The sequence below is a fragment of the Sturnira hondurensis genome, unplaced genomic scaffold (genome assembly GCF_014824575.4).
Source record: "Sturnira hondurensis isolate 20B ecotype Veracruz unplaced genomic scaffold, ASM1482457v3 Scaffold0020884, whole genome shotgun sequence".
NCBI lineage: Eukaryota > Metazoa > Chordata > Mammalia > Chiroptera > Phyllostomidae > Sturnira > Sturnira hondurensis.
Genome location: NW_028093515.1, coordinates 553114 through 574986, shown reverse-complemented (window position 1 = coordinate 574986; position 21873 = coordinate 553114). Strand labels below are relative to the sequence as shown.

Below are 21873 nucleotides of genomic sequence, written 5' to 3'. Positions count from 1 at the left end.
GAACTCTGAGCCAACCCAGCCCCGGAAGGAGCGACAGCCACAACACTGAACCCTTCCCCCAACCCTGACTCTTACTCTGACCCTGATGCCCATCTTAACCACTGACCTTGACCTAACTCAAGTTCTGCCTGCACTGTGACTACACTACTGAGCCACTGGACCAGGAGCCCTGTAAGCAATGCCCCTGACCCCAGACTCCAGTCCTTCCCCCCCAGCTGTGACCCCTAACCTTAACCCCTAACCTCTGGACTTTAGCTACAACATGGAGCCACCCAACGAAGGTCTCAGTGAGCCTCTAACCTCTACCCCTCACTTGACCCTTGACCCATTACTGACCCCTAATACCAGTCTTGACCCCTAACCCTTCAGTTCCTCACCCCTTGGTCCCAATCCCAAGTTCTATCTCCTCCCTCACCTTTACTCTGACTTCCTCTCTTTGCTTCAGTTCTCAACACTTGATTCTAAAGACAGGCCTTAATCTTGACCATGACTGACCTGACTTTCTCCCTCTATGTCTCCGGCAGTATCTCTTTTCTGAGTGCTCTGACTGCTGAAGATGATAGGGGAGGAGTCTCACTCAGCAGGTCCCGTCTACCTTTCTCTGACTGGTCTAAGATCCCCCAATTCTTCTCTAACACCAAGAAATTCTCCCTCTTCCCCCAGCCTTACCTTCTCTGGTCTCTCCCACCACCCCCTGTACCTTTAGGTCTGCTGCTCACCCAGCCCCTTTGACTCTGCCTGGCCTCATTTGTAGGTCTTGTGGAGAGCCAGTCCCGTTGGGATCGGGTGCGCATCTTCCGGGCAGAGAAATCCTACGCGGTGCAGAGCGGCCGCTGGTACTTCGAGTTTGAGGCAGTCACCACGGGAGAGATGCGAGTGGGCTGGGCGAGGCCCGAGCTGCGGCCTGATGTGGAGCTGGGAGCGGATGAGCTGGCCTATGTCTTCAATGGGCACCGTGTGGGTACTTCGCTGGGCTCCACTCTGCCAGGCCCTGTGGTCCCTCCTCCAGCTCATACACTCCAGCCCTGCCCCTATCTGTGCCCCACTCTGTCCACCCATCCCTGCACCTGCCACTCGTCCATCCATCCATCTATCCATCCATCCTTCTTTCTCTGCACGCACAAATATCTGTCCATCATCCATCTCTCTATCCAACCATCCATTAATCCACCCACAAATCCAGCCAACTATCCATCCATCTACTTACCTGTCCAGATAATCAGATCACTTAACCACCCACTTTTCTACCTATTTATTCATTTGTTAGTTCAACCACTCACCTGTTTAATTTGCCTATCATTTATTTGTCTATCCATTCGTCTATTCAATAATTTAATGCATGCATCCATCAGTCCATTTATTTTTCCACCCACCCGTCCATCCAACCACTCATTTATCTATTTGTCTGCCTATACTTTCTTCCTTCCCTGCATCAAGCCATGTAGACTCAGCTTTCGCTTCACTCTCCCACCCAGCCACACACCCTGCTTCCCATCCATCTCAACATCCATGTACCTGTTCCCGGTATATATGGGTCTGTATGGGGGACACTGGGAGGTTCCTTTTTCCTTTCCATCCCTCTGCTTTCTGCTGCCCCCACCCCCTCACTACCACTTTGGTGGTCTGCACAGGCCCAGCCTCGGCCATGGACACAGTACGGAACCCAAGAAGAAGGGAAACAAAAGCATGGGAGCCTGTCCCTTATATTCCAGGGATCATGGGTGCAAGGGTGGGGAAAGCTGGAGGACACCTTGGGGGTGACCCCTGTTCTGTCCCATATGCCCTGGACCTGACGCCTTGCATGTGTCTCTCTACACGTCTCTCCTTGCTTTCTCATGTCTTCACTTCTTCGTGTGTCTCTCTTATGCCACGTCTTTCCCTCGCCCCCTCACAGGGCCAGCGTTGGCACTTGGGCAGCGAACCATTTGGGCGTCCCTGGCAGTCGGGCGACGTCGTGGGCTGCATGATTGACCTCACAGAGAACACCATCATCTTCACCCTCAATGGTGAAGTCCTCATGTCTGACTCAGGCTCTGAAACGGCCTTCCGGGACATTGAGATTGGCGATGGTGAGCGCTGGCCTCACGGCCCCTTTCTGGTTTTCTTCGATCTGACCTGACCCTACCCTGCCCCCTCCGGCTTCACACTCTCCAGTTCCTTCCTTCCACATTTCCCCTCCCCGTGGGCTCCTGCCCTACCCACCTGTCTCACCCCTGCCCACCTGTACCCTCTCCCCAGGCTTCGTGCCCGTCTGCAGCCTGGGACCTGGCCAGGTGGGTCACCTGAACCTGGGCCAGGACGTGAGCTCCCTGCGGTTCTTTGCCATCTGCGGTCTCCAGGAAGGCTTCGAGCCATTTGCCATCAACATGCAGCGCCCGGTCACCACCTGGTTCAGCAAAAGCCTTCCCCAGTTTGAGGCGGTGCCCCTGGACCACCCTCACTACGAGGTGAGGACTGATACCACTCAGTACCCTCTGATCTGCCTCCAGACCTCACTCTCCCCACAGTTGTCTCCCCCGAGGTTCTCTTCTGCTCTCGTGTTAGCCCACAACCTTGTATAAAGGGGAGTGGCAGGGTAATGAGCTCCCCAGGGCTGCCTTGTAGGTAGGGTGCAGCCTTGCAAACCCCAACCGTTCAAGCTCTAGGCAGCTCGCCTATGCAATGGAGGAAGACAGGAAAAAGAAGATGGATTAAGTGGCCCCCATGGGAATTTCCAGTCCTTTTAACTATCTGATCGTAGAACAAGGTTTAAAGAAATATGAATCCTTGAGTGCATTTTTGGCATCTTTCTTACTGTTATCTGTGTTTTTGTTCCTTTATTTGTTTTTAGTAGCTTTTTATCACTCTGCGTAGCCTAATTTTCAGACTCCAGTGTTGAGCTCAGGGTCAGAAGCTTACTTATAAATACCCCCATAGACCAAGGTGATAGTCCTTTTCTCAAACTGGGAAGAACTTGAACTCTGTGTGACTGAGGTTCAGCTTTAGAATCAGACTCACCTGGAGCTGGCCGCTGGCCTTGGGCCTGGAACTGCCTCTTTTATTTATTTATTTATTTTAAATATTTTATTCATTTATCTTTAGAGGGGAAGGGAAGGAGAGAGGAAGAGAAACATCAATGTATGGTTGCTTCTTGTGCATCCCCGGCTGGGAACTGGCCCCTACCGGGAACTGGCCTGCAACCCAGGAATGTGCCCTGACTGGGAATCGAACTGTGATTGTCCGGTTCACAGGCCCGTGCTCAATCCACTGAGCTACACCAGCCAGGGCTGGAACTGTCTCTTTCTGAGCCTCAGTTTTCCCATCCATGACATCTCTCAGATCGCCTCTCACACAATCTCCCTCTTTCTGAATCATCTGAGTAAGTTGGAGACATCACGCTTCTTTATCCCTAAATGTTTTTCAATATGCATTTCTTCAGAACAGGCATGTTCTTACAGAACTGCATGCCGTGTAGTTTTAAAAATCAGGAAATTGATACATACTACCACCTAATTCACAAGCCATATTCAAAATTTGCAAATTGTGGCAATAATGTTCCATTTGTATTTTTCTGGCCTGGGATCCAATCAGGATTACATGTTGCATTTAGTTATGTTTTCAGTCTTAACGTAGAATGTTTCTGAGTCTTCCTTTGTCTTTCACGACGTTGACGGTTTTGAAGCGTACAGGCCAGTTGCTTTGCAGAACGTCCCTCGGTTTGGGTTTGCCGGGTGTTTCCTTGTGGTTGGGTTCAGGTTCTGCGTGTTGGGCAGGAGTCCCTCAGCGGTGATGTCGTGCAGGAGACCAGGAGGCACACGGCGTCATTGTATCTTATTACTGATTACGTTAACTTTGTGTCGTTAAGGGGGAGTCTGCAATTTTCACACTATAAAGTCATTCTCTTTGTAATTAGTGAGTAGTATGTAGGGAAGCATTTTAAGATCAGATAAAAATGGAAGGGTTTTAAGCAGAGACATTTCCAGTTCAGACTTGAGTTTCGGAAAGGATGCTATTGACAGGGGGTTTGTACGTAGGAAGTGAGAGTGGAGACAGGTAAGTCAGAGAGGTGGGCGGGGCAGGAGAGGGCAGCAGTGAGAGTGAGTAAACTCGAATACACACAGCACGTGGACAAATCTCATGCACCCTGTGTTGAGTGAAAGAGCCAGACACAGAAGAACTCATACGGTGGGGCTCCATTCGTAGAAAGTCCGAGAACAGGCGAAGCTAATCTGTGACGTGGTAAGTCAGGAGAGTGATACTGTGTTTGTTACTGTGAACAGGAGGGAGACGTCAGTGACTGTGGTCAAGGAGCAAAGTCCAAACGAGATTTATTCAGCAGGGGGAGAGAGAAAAGGTCTTGCACACAGTCTGGGGACAGGCAACTCTGTCGTACGGTTCTGAGGTGAATTCTCTGGCTAACGACGAGGAGTGCAGAGGCCGTGTCTGCAGCGCGGCCTCGAGTGGGCCGACTTGGGAGGGGCATCAAAGGAACGGAATCACTCCAGTTGTTTGTGGAGTCTCAAAAAACCTTTTTTTGTTCTTTAGTAAATTATTTTTAAATGATAAGATTACAATGCCTTGATTATGCAAAATAGCAAAATGGAAATTAAATCAAATCAATAAACCAAAAGACAAAGAAAACCAGATTTTCTTGAGTATCAGTCAGTACTTAAACCATCATGATAAGTATCTGATGTCCCAGTCACATTTTCTGTAGGCAGGTGTCACCATTTCAAACATTTCACTTGCGGGTTTAATTTCCATTTCCAACTTGTAGGAACTGTAGTATAATTTATTTCAAACCCTATTATACCGAGTGTTTATACTGCAACAGAAGCAAGTCTCCCATGTGCAGTCCCGTGTGGGACTGGGACACAGGCTTTAGATTTTGGCTGCAGACAAAAACTATACACTGCATTCGGTGCAGTGGAGTTCAGTACATTTATTGCAGGATTGGTATTTCCTTACCTTTGAACTGAACCAGAAAACGTTTTCAAAAAGATTTTTTAAATTTATTTTTGGAGATAGAGGAGGGAGGGAGAGAAACATTGACGTGTGAAACAGTTTGGTTACATGTGCTCTGACTGGGAATCAAACCCACAACCTTTTGGTTTGTAGCCCGGTGCTCCGCCCACCGGGCCACACCACCCAGGGTGTGGACACTTTTCAGAGTCTGTACTTGGAGCTCACAGGACAGCCATGTGTTCCTCTACTAAGTTCTGTCCTTTATTTTTTTAAATTTTATTTATTTATTTTTAGAGAGATCGAGGAAGGGAGGGAGAAAGGGAGAGAAACATCAATGTGTGGTTGCCTCCCACGTGGCCCCCACCAAGGGACCTGGCCCGCAACCCAGGCATGCGCCCCAACGGGGAATCGAACCGGCGACCCTTTGGCTCGCAGCCCGTGCTCAATCCACTGAGCTACACCAGCCAGGGCTGTTCCTTATTTTTTAAGAGATTTTATTTATTTTGTTTTTAAACAGAGGGGAAGGGAGGGAGAAAGAGAGGGAGAGGAATACCAATGTGTGGTTGTCTCTCGTGTGCCCCCCACTGGGGGCCCGGCCCACAACCCAGTCATGTCAGCCAGGGCGCTTCTGTCCCTTAGTTAGGCCAGGTCAGTGCATTTCCCTCCTCAGAACCCCTCGTGGTCCTTGACAGGCACCGAGGTGGCTCTCTGGGGCTTGGATGTGCTCTGTTTCTCCTTCTGGGTGCTGGGCACACAGGTGTGTTCACTCTGAAAACTCAACGTGCTATGCACTATGATGTGTGTGTTTTTCTGGGTGTTATGTTTTCACGTACAAATGTAACAGATTTTTGGGGGGAAGGCGTTTATAAAACTCTGATCCTCTGGGCTGCTCTCCCCACAAGGTCTCCCTGAGAGACTAGGATGGTAAGGCCTTTGTTCCGTCCACTTGTGTTCCCGTGCCTGGAACAGGGCCTGACACACAGTGGGTGCTCAGTAAACATCTGTAGGATGGGAGGATAGATGGGTGGGTGGATGGGTGGATGGGTGGACAAGTGGACAGGTGGGTGGACAAATGGATAAGTGCACCCATGGGTGGATGGGTGGGTGGATGACTTGGTCTGAGTAAGGCCTGTGCACAGGTAGGTTTTGAAAGCTCCACAGGGTCCCAGGGTCTGGCCAGTGCTGCCACCGTACCAGGCGTGCAGACAAAGGTTGACAGAGGACTGACCACACCCATGGCTAACCTGTGTGCCCCATGGAAAGTTGGTCCACCCAGAGGAGGGGACACCTTTGGCTGATTCCCACACAGGTGCTCTAAGATCTAATGGTGACTCAGTGTGTAACCAGGTTTAGGACCAATGGCCCAGCCTGCCCATCAGGCTGTGTTTCCTGCCCCCACCCAGGTGGCCCGTGTGGATGGCACCGTGGACACGCCCCCCTGCCTGCGCCTGACCCACCGCACCTGGGGCTCCCAGAACAGTCTGGTGGAGATGGTCTTTCTCCGGCTGAGCCTTCCAGTCCAGTTCCACCAGCACTTCCGTTGCACCGCAGGGGCCACACCTCTGGCACCCCCCGGGCCGCAGCCCCCCACTGAGGACGAGGACCGGGCAGCAGAGCCTGACACCGACTATGAAAACCTGCGCCGCTCAGCTGGACGCTGGGGCGAGGCTGAGGGGGGCAAAGAGGGAACTGCCAAGGAGGGGGCGCCTGGGGGCACCCCCCAGGCTGGGGCAGAGGCCCAGCCTGTCAGGGCAGAAAATGAGAAGGATGCTACCACGGAAAAGAACAAGAAGAGAGGGTGAGTCAAGGTGGGGCTTGGGGTCTGGCCTGGGTCCTCCAGTTGGGCAACTTCAATAACTTAGGAAACCCTGTCGCATCTCAAGGTGTCTCTACATGTGCTCAGTGAGTCAGAATCCTGAGGGACCCTCTTGTGTCTCAAATGGATGCCATTATCTTCCTAGGAAGTTCTAATTTCCCTGAGAATGTAAAATTGGGGTGCCCCACTATATCTATGGAAAACTCCACCATCCTTGCGGTACCTGGCGGTCCTCAAGCATTTCACCCAATGGGCTTCATCTCCGTGGACAGTGAAGGGAAGACCTCAGTGCCTTGGCAGAGGTGACCAGACCCCAAGGTGTCCCAATGCACACCAGCGGTCTCCTGAATTAGGGTCACTTCTGTGCCTCAGATGTACCCCCAAACTATTTCAAGGAACACCCTCAAAAGGCATTAAACTTGAATTGAAATGAAATCTGCTTTCCACCTACTACAGCAGCGGTTTTCAAACGGGATGTAGTTTTGTATCTTCTGGGGGTGTTGGGAAACAATTGGAGATTTTAGTTATCACAGTCTCAGGGGTGCTGCTGCTGGGGTGTCCAGGGACTCGACACGCGTTCAGTGTACAGCACAGTCCCATACATGAAGAATTGTCCTTTCCCAAATTCCTTTAACACCCACATGAGAAATGCATATGAGAACTGCTAGCCTAGGAGGACCACTGTATACCCCAAAGGGGTATATTTGGTTCAACCTGTACATTTGGTTCAACTAACATCCACAAGCACAGAGTGCAGCATCTTTAGAATGGATTAGCTCGTCACAGTTGGGAATTCTAACCTTCTAAGGCAGGAGTCCCCACCCTCTGGGCTGAGGACTGGTACTGGTCTGGGCCTGTTAGGAACCAGGCCGCACAGTAGGAAGTGAGCTTGAATGTAATGCACTTGAATTATCCCGAAACCATCCCCACCCCCGGTCCGTGGAAAAATTGTCATTCACAAAACCAGTCCCTGGTGCCAAAAAAGTTGAGGACCTCTGATCTAGAGGCAAGGCCCTCGGTGTGAGATACAGGATACAGTTAGGGCAGATGTGAGGGCGTGAATGTTGTGCCTGGGGGCCTGGAGAGCTGGACTTGACAGCTGTTCTTACACAGTCCCTCTTCCCCACTCCCAGGTTCTTATTCAAGGCCAAGAAGGCTGCTATGATGACCCAGCCACCAGCCACTCCCTCTCTTCCCCGACTCCCTCGAGAGGTGGTGCCTGCCGATGACCGCGATGACCCTGAGATCATCCTCAACACTACCACGGTGCGGGCCAGGGACCTTCAACTTGGGGAACCCCTCAGGTTTCAGAATGTCATGTTGAGATTCCCAGTGACTGCCCATAACTGGGAACACCTCGATGTGTACTGGCAACCTCAAAATACAGTGCACAATGATTGAATTCTTTAAATCCCTAGATCTGCAGGGCCTAAACATTGCCAGGAACACGATGAAGCTATAATGCACACTATGTAACTCCTAGGGGTCCCCAAATCCAAGAGGTAAACCAATACAGTTGGGACCCCAAATACATGTTCACCCATATACACTAAGTACATCCAGATTTAAGTTATTGCAGTCTATTCCTGGAAACCAAAATGGACTCCAGTATAGTTTGGGGATTTCCCAAATCTGGAATATTTTCTGAGACAAGCAGCCCAATGTTAGGATCACGGGTGACATGGGTGCCACCTGGGTAAGCCATATCACTGCTCTGTGCCTTCTTGTCTATGGAAGCGCTACGGTTTTCCCATCTGTAAAATGGGGATAAAATCTGTACCTACCGGATGGTAATCGTAAGGAATAAGTGAGTTAATTTGTGAGCTACTTAGTAAGCAGTTTGTAAGCCATTAATTATGTATAACTTTGCTGTCACCTGAGGAGAGACCCAAATGTGGAGGTATCACAAAATAGCCCCAAAGGATTCCTGAATTTAGAAACACGTAGTAAGACACCAAAACAGAGGGACATAGACCCAGTGGGTCTCAAATCTAGTGGCTTCTTGTGAAACTCCCAGAAGACACTGAGACTCCAGGGAAACCCGGTTAGAGACCTAGGGAAGCCCGGTGTCACCATTCTTCTGGACTGACCACTGTCCCCCGCCCTTTGCCTCTCCAGTACTATTACTCTGTGAGGGTCTTCGCTGGCCAGGAGCCCAGCTGCGTGTGGGTAGGCTGGGTCACCCCCGACTACCATCAGCACGACATGAACTTTGACCTCAGCAAGGTCCGGGCTGTGACAGTGACCATGGGGGATGAACAAGGCAACGTCCACAGCAGGTGCCAAGGAGGGGTAGGGACAGCGGGAGAGGGGAGGTCAGCTCTGGGCACCCGTCTCGGAAGCGTCCCTTCTGCTCTTCCTCCCGTCTTCCTGTTCATTTCCCTCCAGTGGCTCCTGCTCTGCTTTTTTCTCCTCCTCTCCTGTTTCCATTTCTTTTTTTTTTTTCTGTTTACTCCTTTTTCATCTCACCCTCCTCTGTCTACACTACCTCTGTTGTTCCCTCCTTGCTCGTCTTTCTTCTCCTCCTTCCAGAACACCCCACCAGCTTCTAAGAATTCTAGCTCCAAGGGGCTTGGGGTTGGGGTGAGGGGCTTCAGCGCTGAGGTCTGCAGGTGGTGGTGGTTTGGGGGTGAGCCCTGAGGTCATGGTGTTCTAGGAGTGCGGGGAAGGGAGGGTCCAGGGGCCACCGTGCCTTGGCTGAGGCCCCGTGGGCTGACTCCCCATTGTCTCCTCCAGCCTCAAGTGCAGCAACTGCTACATGGTGTGGGGCGGGGACTTTGTGAGCTCCGGGCAGCAGGGCCGGATCAGCCACACGGACCTTGTCATTGGCTGTCTAGTGGACTTGGCCACTGGCCTAATGACCTTTACAGCCAATGGCAAAGAGAGCAACACCTTTTTCCAGGTGAGTTCAGATCTCTACAACTTAGCCATAGCATCTTTATGTCCCAGCATCCTGGGGCAACCCTCCAAGAGACGCCCGGAGGCCAGACCTTAGAAAGACGGGGCAAAAACAGTACCTAGTCCTCAACACAGGCCCGAGCTGGGAGGCTCCTGGGACACCGCCTGATTGCACCACTCATTGAAACGAGGCCCAGAAACAAGGAGACAGAGCCTATTCTTGAGCTTAGAAAGAGGTCCACGTTCTCTCTTAGGTTGGGTGCCACCAGTCACCACCTTTTCATTAATCAGGTGGGCCAGAATTCTAAGATGGGCTTTTCCTTTTCAATATTTTATCATGAAAAATGTTGAGTATACAGCAAAATTGAAGAAATTGTACAGTGAACACCCATATACTACTACCGAAAATCTACCATCCATGTGTTACTATAGTGGCTTTATTACATATTTATTCCCCTATCCATCCACCAATCCATCTAAGTTGGATTTTACAAAACTTAATTTAATTTTATTTTTAAATATATTTTATTGATTATGCTATTACAGTTGTCCCATTCCCCTCCTTCACTCCTCTCCACCCTGCACACCCCTCCCCCACCAACATTTCTCTCCTTTAGTTCATGTCCACGTGTCACAAGTTCTTTAGCTTCTACATTTCCCATACTATTCTTACCCTCCCCCTGTCTATTTTCTACCTACCGTCTATGCTACTTATTCTCTGTACCTTTTTCCCTTCTTTCCCCTTCCCACTCCCCTGTTCATAACCCTCCATGTGATCTCCATTTCTGTGGTTCTGTCTCTGTTCTAGTAGTTTGCTTAGTTTGTTTTTATTTTTATTATAGGTGTAGTTGTTAATAATTGTGAGTTTGCTGTCATTTTACTGTACATGTTTTTTGTTTTCTTTTTCTTAGGTGAGTCCCTTTAACGTCTCATATAATAAGGGCTTAGTGATGATGAACTCCTTGAACTTGACCTTATCTGAGAAGTACTTTATCTGCCCTTCCATTCTAAATGAAAGTTTTGCTGGATAGAACAATCTTGGATGTAGGTTTTGAGTTGCCTTTCATGAGTTGTAATACTTATTTCCAGCCCCTTCTTGGCTGTAAGGTCTCTTTTGAGAAATCAGCTGACAGTCTGATGGGAACTTCTTTGTAGGTAACTGTCTCCTTTTCTCTTGCTGCTCTTAAGATTCTCTCCTTATCTTTCATCTTGGGTAATGTAATCATTATGTGCCTTGGTGTGTTCCTCCTTGGGTCCACCTTCTTTGGGATTCTCTGAGCTTCCTGGACTTCCTGGAAGTCTATTTCCTTTGCCAGATTGGGGAAGTTCTCCTTTATTATTTGTTCAGATAACTTTTCCACTCGTTGTTCTTCCTCTTCCCCTTCTGTACCCCTATAATTCGGATGTTGGAACGTTTAAAGGTGTCCTGGAAGTTCCTAAGCCTCTCCTCATTTTTTAAAATTCTTGTTTCTGCATTTTTTTCTGATTGGATGTTTCTTTCTTCCTTCTGGTCTACTCCATTGATCTAAGTCCCAGTTTTCTCCCCATTACTATTAGTTCCCTGTACATTTTCCTTTATCTCACTTAGTGTGGCCTTCATTTTTACATCTAATTTGCAACCAAATTCAACCAATTCTGTGAGCATTCTGATTACCACTGTTTTGAACTGTGCATCTGATAGGTTGGCTATCTCTTCATCGCTTAGTTGTATTTTTTCTGGAGCTTTGATCTGTTCTTTCGTTTGGGCCATTTTCTTTTTGTCTTTTTTTTATTAAAGATTTTATTTATTTATTTAGAGAGAGGGGAGAGAAACATCAATGTGTGGTTGCCTCTCACATGGCCCACACTGGGGAGCTGGCCTGCAACCCAGGCATGTGCCCTGACTGGGAATCGAACCAGTGACCCTTTGGTTCACAGCCCGAGCTCAATCCACTGAGCTACACCAGCCAGGGCTCTTTTTGTCTTTACTCACCTGTTATGTATGAGGGGCAGAGCCTTAGGTGTTCACCAGGGCAGGGCAACCCAGATGCTGGGCTGTGACACTGTATGTGGGGCAGGGGTCAGAGAGGGAACAATGGCACTTGCTCTGCTCTCTGACGGATTTCAGTCACTTCCCCTGTTTCTCACAAGCAAATTGGGTCATTCTGGTGCTGATTCCCATGTGGGTGGGTCTGTGTACATTCTAGGACCCAGTGGGTTTCCAACAAACTCTCCTGTGAGGCTTGGAGTTTCTCCTGGCANCATAACCCTCCATGTGATCTCCATTTCTGTGGTTCTGTCCCTGTTCTAGTAGTTTGCTTAGTTTGTTTTTATTTTTATTATAGGTGTAGTTGTTAATAATTGTGAGTTTGCTGTCATTTTACTGTACATGTTTTTTGTTTTCTTTTTCTTAGGTGAGTCCCTTTAACGTTTCATATAATAAGGGCTTAGTGATGATGAACTCCTTGAACTTGGCCTTATCTGAGAAGTACTTTATCTGCCCTTCCATTCTAAAGGAAAGTTTTGCTGGATAGAACAATCTTGGATGTAGGTTTTGAGTTGCCTTTCATGAGTTGTAATACTTATTTCCAGCCCTTTCTTGGCTGTAAGGTCTCTTTTGAGAAATTAGCTGACGGTCTGATGGGAACTTCTTTGTAGGTAACTGTCTCCTTTTCTCTTGCTGCTCTTAAGATTCTCTCCTTATCTATCATCTTGGGTAATGTAATCATTATGTGCCTTGGTGTGTTCCTCCTTGGGTCCAACTTCTTTGGGATTCTCTGAGCTTCCTGGACCTCCCGGAAGTCTATTTCCTTTGCCAGATTGGGGAAGTTCTCCTTTATTATTTGTTCAGATAACTTTTCCACTCGTTGTTCTTCCTCTTCCCCTTCTGTACCCCTATAATTTGGATGTTGGAACATTTAAAGGTGTCCTGGAAGTTCCTAAGCCTCTCCTCATTTTTTAAAATTCTTTTTTCTGCATTTTTTCTGATTGGATGTTTCTTTCTTCCTTCTGGTCTACTCCATTGATCTGAGTCCCAGTTTTCTCCCCATTACTATTAGTTCCCTGTACATTTTCCTTTATCTCACTTAGTGTGGCCTTCATTTTTTCATCTAGTTTGCAACCAAAGTCAACCAATTCTGTGAGCATCCTGATTACCACTGTTTTGAACTGTGCATCTGATAGGTTGGCTATCTCTTCATCGCTTAGTTGTATTTTTCCTGGAGCTTTGATCCATTCTTTCATTTGGGCCATTTTTTTTTGTCTTGACTCACCTGTTATGTAGTAAGGGGCAGAGTCTTAGGTGTCCACCAGGGCAGGGCAACCCAGTTGCTGGGCTGTGACACTGTATGTGGGGCAGGGGTCAGAGAGGGAACAATGGCACTTGCTCTGCTCTCTGACGGATTTCAGTCACTTCCCCTGTTTCTCACAAGCAAATTGGGTCCTTCTGGTGCTGATTCCCATGTGGGTGGGTCTGTATACATTCTAGGACCCAGTGGGTTTCCAACAAACTCTCCTGTGAGGCCTGGAGTTTCTCCTGGCACCTCAACCCCCACAGGTGTTTTCAATCAGTGTTTTGAGGCTAGATTTCCCTGTACTGGAACCCTGGGTTGCTCAGTCTGTCTTGCTCCCCAGTTTCGCCTGGTTTATCTGCGTGGGAATGTGGGACCGCCCGCCACCTTGTGCACCACACTGTGCTCCATAATGTGGCACCTCGCTAGGTCTGCCAGCTGCCACCCTGTGTACCTGGAGTCCGCCAGCCACCGCTTTGCTATGAGACCTCTCCATCCTGGTTGCCTGACTCCACCCCCTCCTACCAGTCTGGATGAATGTGTCTTCTTTAACTCCTTGGTTGTTAGACTTCCATACAGTTCAATTTCCCATCGGTACTGGCTGTTTTTCGTTTTTTAATTGTTGTTGTCCTTCTTTTGGTTGTGCAAGGAGGGACAGTGTGTCTACCTATGCCTACATCTTGGCCAGAAGTCACAAAACTTCATTTTAAATAGAGAACTGCAAAAATATACAGAATTAGAATAGCATAATAAACTTCCATGTCCCCATTACACAGCTTCAGCTATTACCCATTCACCACCAGTCTTTCTTCACCCCTACCTCCCACACCCACTTTCACTGCCACACCCACTGGGTGACTTTGAAAGAGATCCCAGACATCATCTGGTTTCCTCTCTTTTTAGGGTATATCTCTAAAAGGTAAAGACAATAGCATCACCTTTTAAAACATTCTAATAATTCCTAAATGTCATCAAATATCTCTGGTCCATGTTCAAATTCCTCTGGTTGTCTCAAAGACATAGTTTTTTTGTTAACCATTTGTTTATTTGAATTGAAATTTAAATAAGGTCATATGTTTTAATTGGTTGCTATGTCCCTTGAGTTTCTTTTATATGTAGATTTCCTCTCCCTCTCTCTCTCTCTCTCTCTCTGTCTCCCTCCCTCCCTCCTTCTTTCCCTCTCTCCCTCTCTTCTTTGAATTGTATTTGTTGAAGAAACCAGGCCATCTGTCCTGTAGAGAGCTTTGCTCCATAAAGTGTGGTCTCTGGACCAGCAGGGTTTGCATCACCTGAGAGTTTGTTAGAAATACAGAATCTCTACAGAAAGATGTTCAAGGTCACTAATCATCAGGGAAATGCAAATTCAAACCACAGCGAGATATGATCTCATACCTGTCAGAATGACTACATCAACACAGTCAACCAGTGTTGGCAAGGATGTGGAGCGAAGGGAAGTCTCATGCACTGTTGGTGGGAATGCAGACGGGTGCAGCCACTGTGGAAAACAATATGGATGTCCCTCAAAAAAATTAAAGATAGAACTGCCATATAACCCAGCCATCCTACTTTTGGGTATTTATCTAAAGAGATACAAAACACTAACTTGAAAAAACACATGGACCCCTATGTTCACTGCAGCATTATTTACAATAGCCAACCTCAGTGTCTACCAATAGACAAGTGGATTAAGATGTGTTATATATGTGCAATGGTGTATTACTCAGCCATAAAAAGAATGTAATCTTACCATTTGCGACAACATGGATGGAGCTGTAGGGTATTATGCTACAGAGAAAGACAAGTACCATAGGACTTCACTTATATATGGAATCTAAAAACCAAAATAAATGAACAAACAAAACAGAAACAAACTCATAGATACAGAGAGAAAATTGATCGGTGCCAGATGGGAGGGGGCGCTGGAGGATGAATGAAAAGGGTGAAGGGATTAAGAAGGACAAATTGCCATTTGTAAAAGCAGTCACAGGGATGTAATGTACAGGAGAGGGAACACAGTCCAAATATTGGGGTAATTGTGTGTGCTGTCAGGTGGGTGCCAGGCCATGTTGTAAGGTATATCACTATGTTGTACGCCTGAGAATAGTATACTATTATATGTCAACGGTAATAGGGAAAAAATGTGAAAGAACAATGAAGAATCTCAGGCCTCTCCCAGAACCCACTGATCAGAAGGTGCGTTTTAACAAAGCCCAGGGGCTTCTTTGTGCTCGCTGCCATGGGGGACAGCTTGGGCCCAGCCCCCCACCCCCCATGTTGGGATCTGGCTGACGCATCCCTGCGGCATCATTGGAGCATTTACCTCTGTCCCCTGTATTTCCTGTCAGCTGGGAGATGGGTGCAGAGGTGCAATTAGATTCAGATTTGGTTTTGGCAAGATTGTTTGCCTGATGGTGGTGTTTGGGGTGGTTCTACTGTGAAGACCAGGAGGGCTGGGGAAAGGGGCAGGCGAGGATGCTGGATTTTGCAGAGTGAATATCCCTGGGAGAGAAACGGAAATGGCAATCATGGTCAGGGACAGGATGACCCAGATGACAGGTTATCCTGGTGAGGCTGAAGGATGTTGTCCAGGCTGGGTCAGAGGCAGTGCAGCCCAAAGGCAGCTTCAGGGCCATTGTGGAGCCTACAGTGCCCTTTTCCTCACCCTGCTCCGCTCTTCTTTGCCAGGTGGAACCCAACACAAAGCTCTTTCCTGCTGTCTTTGTCCTGCCCACCCACCAGAACGTCATCCAGTTTGAGCTGGGGAAGCAGAAGGTCAGAGTGCAGTGACGGGACAGGCCAGGGTGGGAGGTGTGGGAGGTCAGGCTGGAGGAGTAGGGAGGGGGCAATGCAGGGGTTTCCCTGGAAGCCAGTGGCAGGACAGAGGGCTGGGAGTCCTGACCTGTGCACCACGCCCCCAGAACATCATGCCGCTGTCTGCTGCCATGTTCCTGAGCGAGCGCAGGAACCCGGCCCCGCAGTGCCCACCACGGCTCGAGGTGCAGATGCTGATGCCTATCTCGTGGAGCCGCATGCCCAACCACTTCCTGCAGGTGGAGACGCACCGCGCTGGCGAGCGACTGGGCTGGGCCGTGCAGTGCCAGGAGCCGCTGACCATGATGGCTCTGCACATCCCTGAGGAGAACCGGTCAGGGCCAGCCCATCTGCACCATGGGGGAGAGGGGGATGTGGGGGTATTGCAGGCAAACCTCCTGGGTGTGGGTGTAACTCAGTGACCCCCACCACTACCCTTGGACTCAGCCAATGCTCCAGAAGGCCCCAGACCTACCTTGCTGTCCCCAGATAACACCCCGAGGGGCCTTAGATCCACCCATCTCAGGGAACTCCAGACCCACCTCAGGGGATCCTGGGCCCTTTTCAGTGGACCACAGACCCACCTTATGGGACTCCAGTCTCATCTGAGGGATCCCAGACCCTCATCAAAGAGCCCACACAACACCCCAGGGGCCTCAGGTACAGTTTGGAGGGTCTGGGCATTGCTTAGAGTGGCATGGATCACACCCAAGGTGTCACACCCGGGAGGACTTCAGATGTATCCCATGGGGCTCTTCCAACGCATTCCAGGGGACCCAGACACATCTGGGAGGACGTTGTGCTCACATGAATGGCAGGAGTGCTCTTCAGGACTCTGACCAGGGCCAGGAGTCCCGGATTCACCCCACAAGGCTGCCAACATACATCCTCTTTCCTTTATTCATTCATTTGACAAATAACTCTGAGCTCCTCCTATGTGACTGGTGGTGCTCTAGGCTCGAGACACTCAGCCCTTGTGAACAAACATTCTAGTAATGCTCATGTATAGCTCAGTGGGCTTGCACCCATCCTGGGGGGCCAGACACATCCATTTATTCAGTCAACAAATATTTATTGAACACTTACTATGTGCTAGGTCCTGTTTAGGTTCTGAAAACAAAACAAAATCCAAAACAGGCGGCAATGTCCTGGGTACTCAGACCTACCAGAGGCAGGGGTTCGGGCCTAGCCCAGGATCCCAGATACATTCAGGGTCGCCAGACCTTCTCCATGGAGTCACAGATAACCTCAGAGTGCCAGACACTCCCAGTGGGCCCTCCAACGTGTAGGGACTTCCAGAATCATTAAGACTGGCTCAAACTGGCTGCATAAAACGCACAGATCCTTGACCCAGTGCATCACTGGGATTCTCTCCTGGGGTCACCAAAACTCACCTACGCACCTCTCCGCCTCTCTGATCCCTGTCTCTGTCTCCCATCTCTTCTTCCTGCTCTGTCCCTGTCCGTGGCTCTTCTCCGCCACAGGTGCATGGACATCCTGGAGCTGTCCGAGCGCCTGGAACTGCAGCGCTTCCACTCTCACACCCTTCGCCTCTACCGCGCCGTGTGCGCCTTGGGCAACAACCGCGTGGCGCATGCTCTGTGCAGTCACATGGACCAGGCGCAGCTGCTGCACGCTCTGGAGGATGCGCACCTCCCCGGACCCCTGCGTGCTGGCTACTACGATCTGCTCATCAGCATCCACCTGGAAAGCGCCTGCCGCAGCCGCCGCTCCATGCTCTCTGAGTACATCGTGCCCCTCACGTCCGAGACCCGTACCATCACCCTCTTCCCAGCTGGAAAAAGCAAGGAGAATGGTCCCCGCCGCCATGGCCTGCCTGGCGTTGGCATCACCACTTCGCTGCGACCTCCACACCATTTCTCACCCCCCTGTTTCGTGGCCGCCCTGCCCAGTACTGGGATGGCAGAAGCCCCAGCCCGCCTCAGCCCCAGCATCCCTCTGGAGGCGCTACGGGACAAAGCGCTGAGGATGCTGGGGGAGGCAGTGCGAGATGGCGGGCAGCACGCCCGGGACCCCGTCGGTGGTTCGGTGGAGTTCCAGTTTGTCCCTGTGCTCAAGCTCGTGTCCACCCTGCTGGTAATGGCTTCCTCCTGCTTTCTTCTGTCCCCCTCTTCCACAGTCCAAATAATCTGTACATCAACTACCCTTCCATTTGTGAATCCAACCACCCATTCATCTCTCCATGCGTACATCCTCCACCTTTCAATTTACCCCTCCCTCTTCTACTCGCCCTTCATTAACTTTTCCTTCCATTCGTGCATCTAATTCATATATGAATTAATCTCTTCTTTTCATTCAGCCATCCAACGAACCATCATCCACCCAGCCATGTATTTATTCTTCCATTCTCCAACCACATATTCATACAGCTTTCAATCTAGTTTTCCATTCAGACTTTCAGTCACTCATACATCAGTTCATCCACCATTCCATCTATTCATCTGTCTTCCTACCCATTTATTTATTAATCAATCTTTCCTTTCATACATTCAGTTATCATTCTATTTCCACGTGTGCACCCATACATCCATATGTACATCCAGTCACCATCCACTCTTCATCTCCCACCTACCTGTTCATCCGTCCATACATTTCTCTACCCATGTGTATTTTCCACCCGTCCACCTACCTACAAATCCATCCAACCACCTCCACCCATTCATCCACTCACCCATCCACCCAGTCTCCATCTTCTATTCATCCTCTATTTCATTCGCTTAACCATCTAATGATCCACCCATATACCTACCTACAAATCCATCCAATTTTTCACCCACAAATTTATCCATCCATCCCACTCCACTGCATGACTATCTACCCACTTGTCTATTTACCCTTCCACTCATTTACTTGCTTATGTATCTATCAAACCATCCGTTCACTTGCCCACGTATCTATACATCATTTGTCCTCAGTCATCCATCCACTCACCATCTCTTCCTCCACCTTCGCCTCTCCATTCCTCATCCACTCATCCATTTTTCTCCTCTGGAAGCCCTTACTATTCCATCTATTAATTCAGCCACCCAGTTCTCCCCCCATTCATCCATGTTTCTCTTTTTCAAGTCTTCTTCCCTTTTATCTATTCGCTCTTCTTCCGTCTGTTAGCATCTCCATTATGTTGATTGAGAAGGGGCATATGCTGGAAGCTATAATGGCCTCCATCAGGTACAGGGTGTGTCCTGTTCCAGAGGCACATGTGCTCAAGCTTGGGAGACTAGACACTTACTTATGAAGAGGGAGATGCTCATGTTTTGCTGTCATGGTCTGGACCATGTGGGTAGGACCTGGGATATGGATCTGGGGGATTCTTAAGGAGGATGAATGTCGGGGCAAAGGAATTCCACTCCTGCTTGTAGGAGGAACCACACAGCCAAATGCAGGAATGAGTCTGCCATGTTCAGGAAAAGTGGGTCCGGGAAGTAATGCTGGGACTTGATTACGGAGGCTCTGCAGGCCACAGTGAAAGACCCAGGATTTGTCCTGTAGGTGATGGGCGTCTTTCGAGATGAGGATGTGAAACAGATATTGAAGATGATTGAGCCTGAGGTATTCACTGAGGAAGAAGAGGAAGATGAGGAGGAGAAAGAGGAAGATGAAGAAGAAGATGAGGAAGAGAAGGAGGAAGACGAGGAGGAAGAGGCACTGGAGAAGGAAGATGAGGAAAAAGAGGAAGAGGAGACAGCAGAAGGGGAAAAAGAAGAAGATTTGGAGGAGGGGCTTCTCCAGATGAAGCTGCCGGAATCTGTGAAATTACAGGTGGGCTGGTTCTTCTCACTTCTGAACCTCTATTCATCTGGGGTGGGAGACACAGTGATGAGGCATGAGTCAGGATTTGTTCTGAGGCAGTGGGAGCTATGGGAGTGCATAAAGGAGTGGAGTGCTGCTGGCTTGGCAGGATCTGTCTGGTTTCCACATGGGAAATGCGTTGGGGAAATGAGACCATGAAGAAGTCTGGCCTAAGGATCCAGGCAGGAGATGATGGCATCTGGACAAGGTCAGAGCTGCTGAGAAGGGGGAGAAAGCAAGAAAAGTTTTGAGGAGGTCTCGATGGTCTTACCACCATCCCTCCTGTTGCGTGGTTGTTCTCCCACAGATGTGCCACCTACTGGAGTATTTCTGTGACCAAGAGCTGCAGCACCGTGTGGAGTCCTTGGTGGCCTTTGCAGAGCGCTATGTGGACAAGCTCCAGGCGAACCAGCGGGACCGCTACAGCCTCCTCATGAAAGCCTTCACCATGTCTGCAGCTGAGACTGCCCGACGTACTCGAGAGTTCCGCTCCCCGCCCCAGGAGCAGGTCCTCTGACCCCTGACCCTGATTGGCCTTACTGTCTAAACCCCAAGCTCAGCCCCTCCTCCACTCTGATCACTAACGGTACTTGACCTCTAAACCTGTGCTTGATCTCTGACACTATTGAAATAGTTATGCTTATCTCTTACTCACCTACCTATCTCTGAATTAACTTGACCTCTGAGTCATCCAGAGTGACCCTGACCCCTTTCAAACCTCTAGTCTCCCAGATAGTCTTCATTAACTCACACTTTGGCTCATGAACCTTAGACAGGGACTCACAATTGGATCTTTGATCCTTTACCGCCGTGTTCCTGCTCTGGGGTCTCTGACCCTCATTCCAACCTTTGACCTTCTCCTAGATCAATATGCTAGTGCACTTCAAAGATGGTGAAGAAGAGGAAGGTTGTCCTCTCCCTGAAGAGATTCGCCTGAATTTGCTTGAATTTCATGAAGACCTGCTGGCACACTGTGGTAAGGAAGGGCTCAGAGGACCCTCCTCCAAACTTCCTCTTGAGACCTCTCCTGAGTTTCCCCTAACATTTCCTGATTTTAAACATCTGTAGGATTGGTGCTGTGTAACTGTTGCTTGGTTGGTTGGTTGGTTGAATAAATGAGTGAATAAACAGATGTTTTTGGGAACAGATAGGTGATGAATGAAATGCTATAAATGGGTATTGGGTGGGTGTGTATATGGATGGATGGCTATAGGCAGAGGAATGAGAGTGGAGAAATGGCTGGCTGGAGGGATGGGTGGATGACTGCCATTGTTGTCGATAAGAAGTCAGCTGACAATCTTACCGAGATTCCCCTATGATGTGTTGTTTTTTCTCTGGCTGGCTTTCAAAATTTTCTCTTTGCCTTTGCCTTTAAACAATTTGAATATGATGCATCTAGGTATAGAGCTATTTGAATTTGTTCTACTTGAAGTTTAATTTCTTGGATATGCAGATTAATGTTTTTCATCAAATTTGGGATTTTTGGTCACACTTCTCCAAATATTTTTTCTGCCCTTTTCTCTTCTCTTCTTTTGGGATTCTTATTGTAGGTATGCTGCATGGTGTCCTACAGGTCTCTGAGACTCTGCTAGTTTTTCTCCCTTATTTTTCTGTTTTTCAGACTATATAATCCCTATTGTCCTGCATTCAAGTTCACTGATTCTCCTACCAGATCAAATATATGGTCATTACCTCCCTGTGATTTTTAAAGATTTTATTTATTTACTTTCAGAGAGAGGGGAATGGAGGAAGAAAGAGAGGGAGAGAAACACCAGTCATTTGCTGTCACATGCCCACCTCCCCCTCAATTGGGGGCATGGTCTGCAACCCAGGCATTTGCCCTGACAGGGAATGGAACCAGCCACCTTTTCATTCGCAGGCTGGGGCTCAATCCACTGAGCCATACCAGCCAGGACTCTAGTGACTTTTTAAAATTCTTATTGTACTTTTCAACTCCCAAATTTCTGTATGGTTATTCTTTATATCACCTACCTCATTATTAATATTTGCTATTTGATGAGTCACTATCATCATACTTCTATTTAATGCTTCAAACATGGTTTTCTTTAGTTCTTTGAACATAGTTACAGTAGCTGATTTAAAAGACAAATATTTCACCCAAGCCAGATAGCTCAGTTGATTAGAGCATTGCTCCCATATACCAAGGTTGTGGGTTTGATTCCCAGTCAGGGCATGTACAAGAATCAGCCAATGGGTCCATGAATAGGTGGATCAACAAATAGATGTTTCTCTGTCTCCCTCCCTTTCTCTCTCTGAAATCAATAAATAAAAAATCAAAGAAGTAAAATTCTACAAAATAAAAAA

At 48.6% G+C, this 21873-nt stretch overlaps 1 protein-coding gene across 1 annotated transcript in view; it reads left to right on the top strand.

Moving 5' to 3' along the window:
• RYR1 (ryanodine receptor 1) overlaps nucleotides 1–21873 on the top strand; it is a 120474-nt gene that overhangs the window by 25751 nt on the left and 72850 nt on the right. The window contains exons 25-37 of the mRNA XM_037030815.1: nucleotides 755–957; nucleotides 1895–2069; nucleotides 2239–2447; nucleotides 6348–6742; nucleotides 7894–8026; nucleotides 8879–9039; nucleotides 9497–9662; nucleotides 15613–15699; nucleotides 15846–16072; nucleotides 17223–17835; nucleotides 19249–19518; nucleotides 19856–20056; nucleotides 20413–20524. Coding sequence (XP_036886710.1) covers nucleotides 755–957; nucleotides 1895–2069; nucleotides 2239–2447; nucleotides 6348–6742; nucleotides 7894–8026; nucleotides 8879–9039; nucleotides 9497–9662; nucleotides 15613–15699; nucleotides 15846–16072; nucleotides 17223–17835; nucleotides 19249–19518; nucleotides 19856–20056; nucleotides 20413–20524 — 2952 coding nt within the window. The remainder of the gene's footprint in view (nucleotides 1–754; nucleotides 958–1894; nucleotides 2070–2238; nucleotides 2448–6347; nucleotides 6743–7893; nucleotides 8027–8878; nucleotides 9040–9496; nucleotides 9663–15612; nucleotides 15700–15845; nucleotides 16073–17222; nucleotides 17836–19248; nucleotides 19519–19855; nucleotides 20057–20412; nucleotides 20525–21873) is intronic.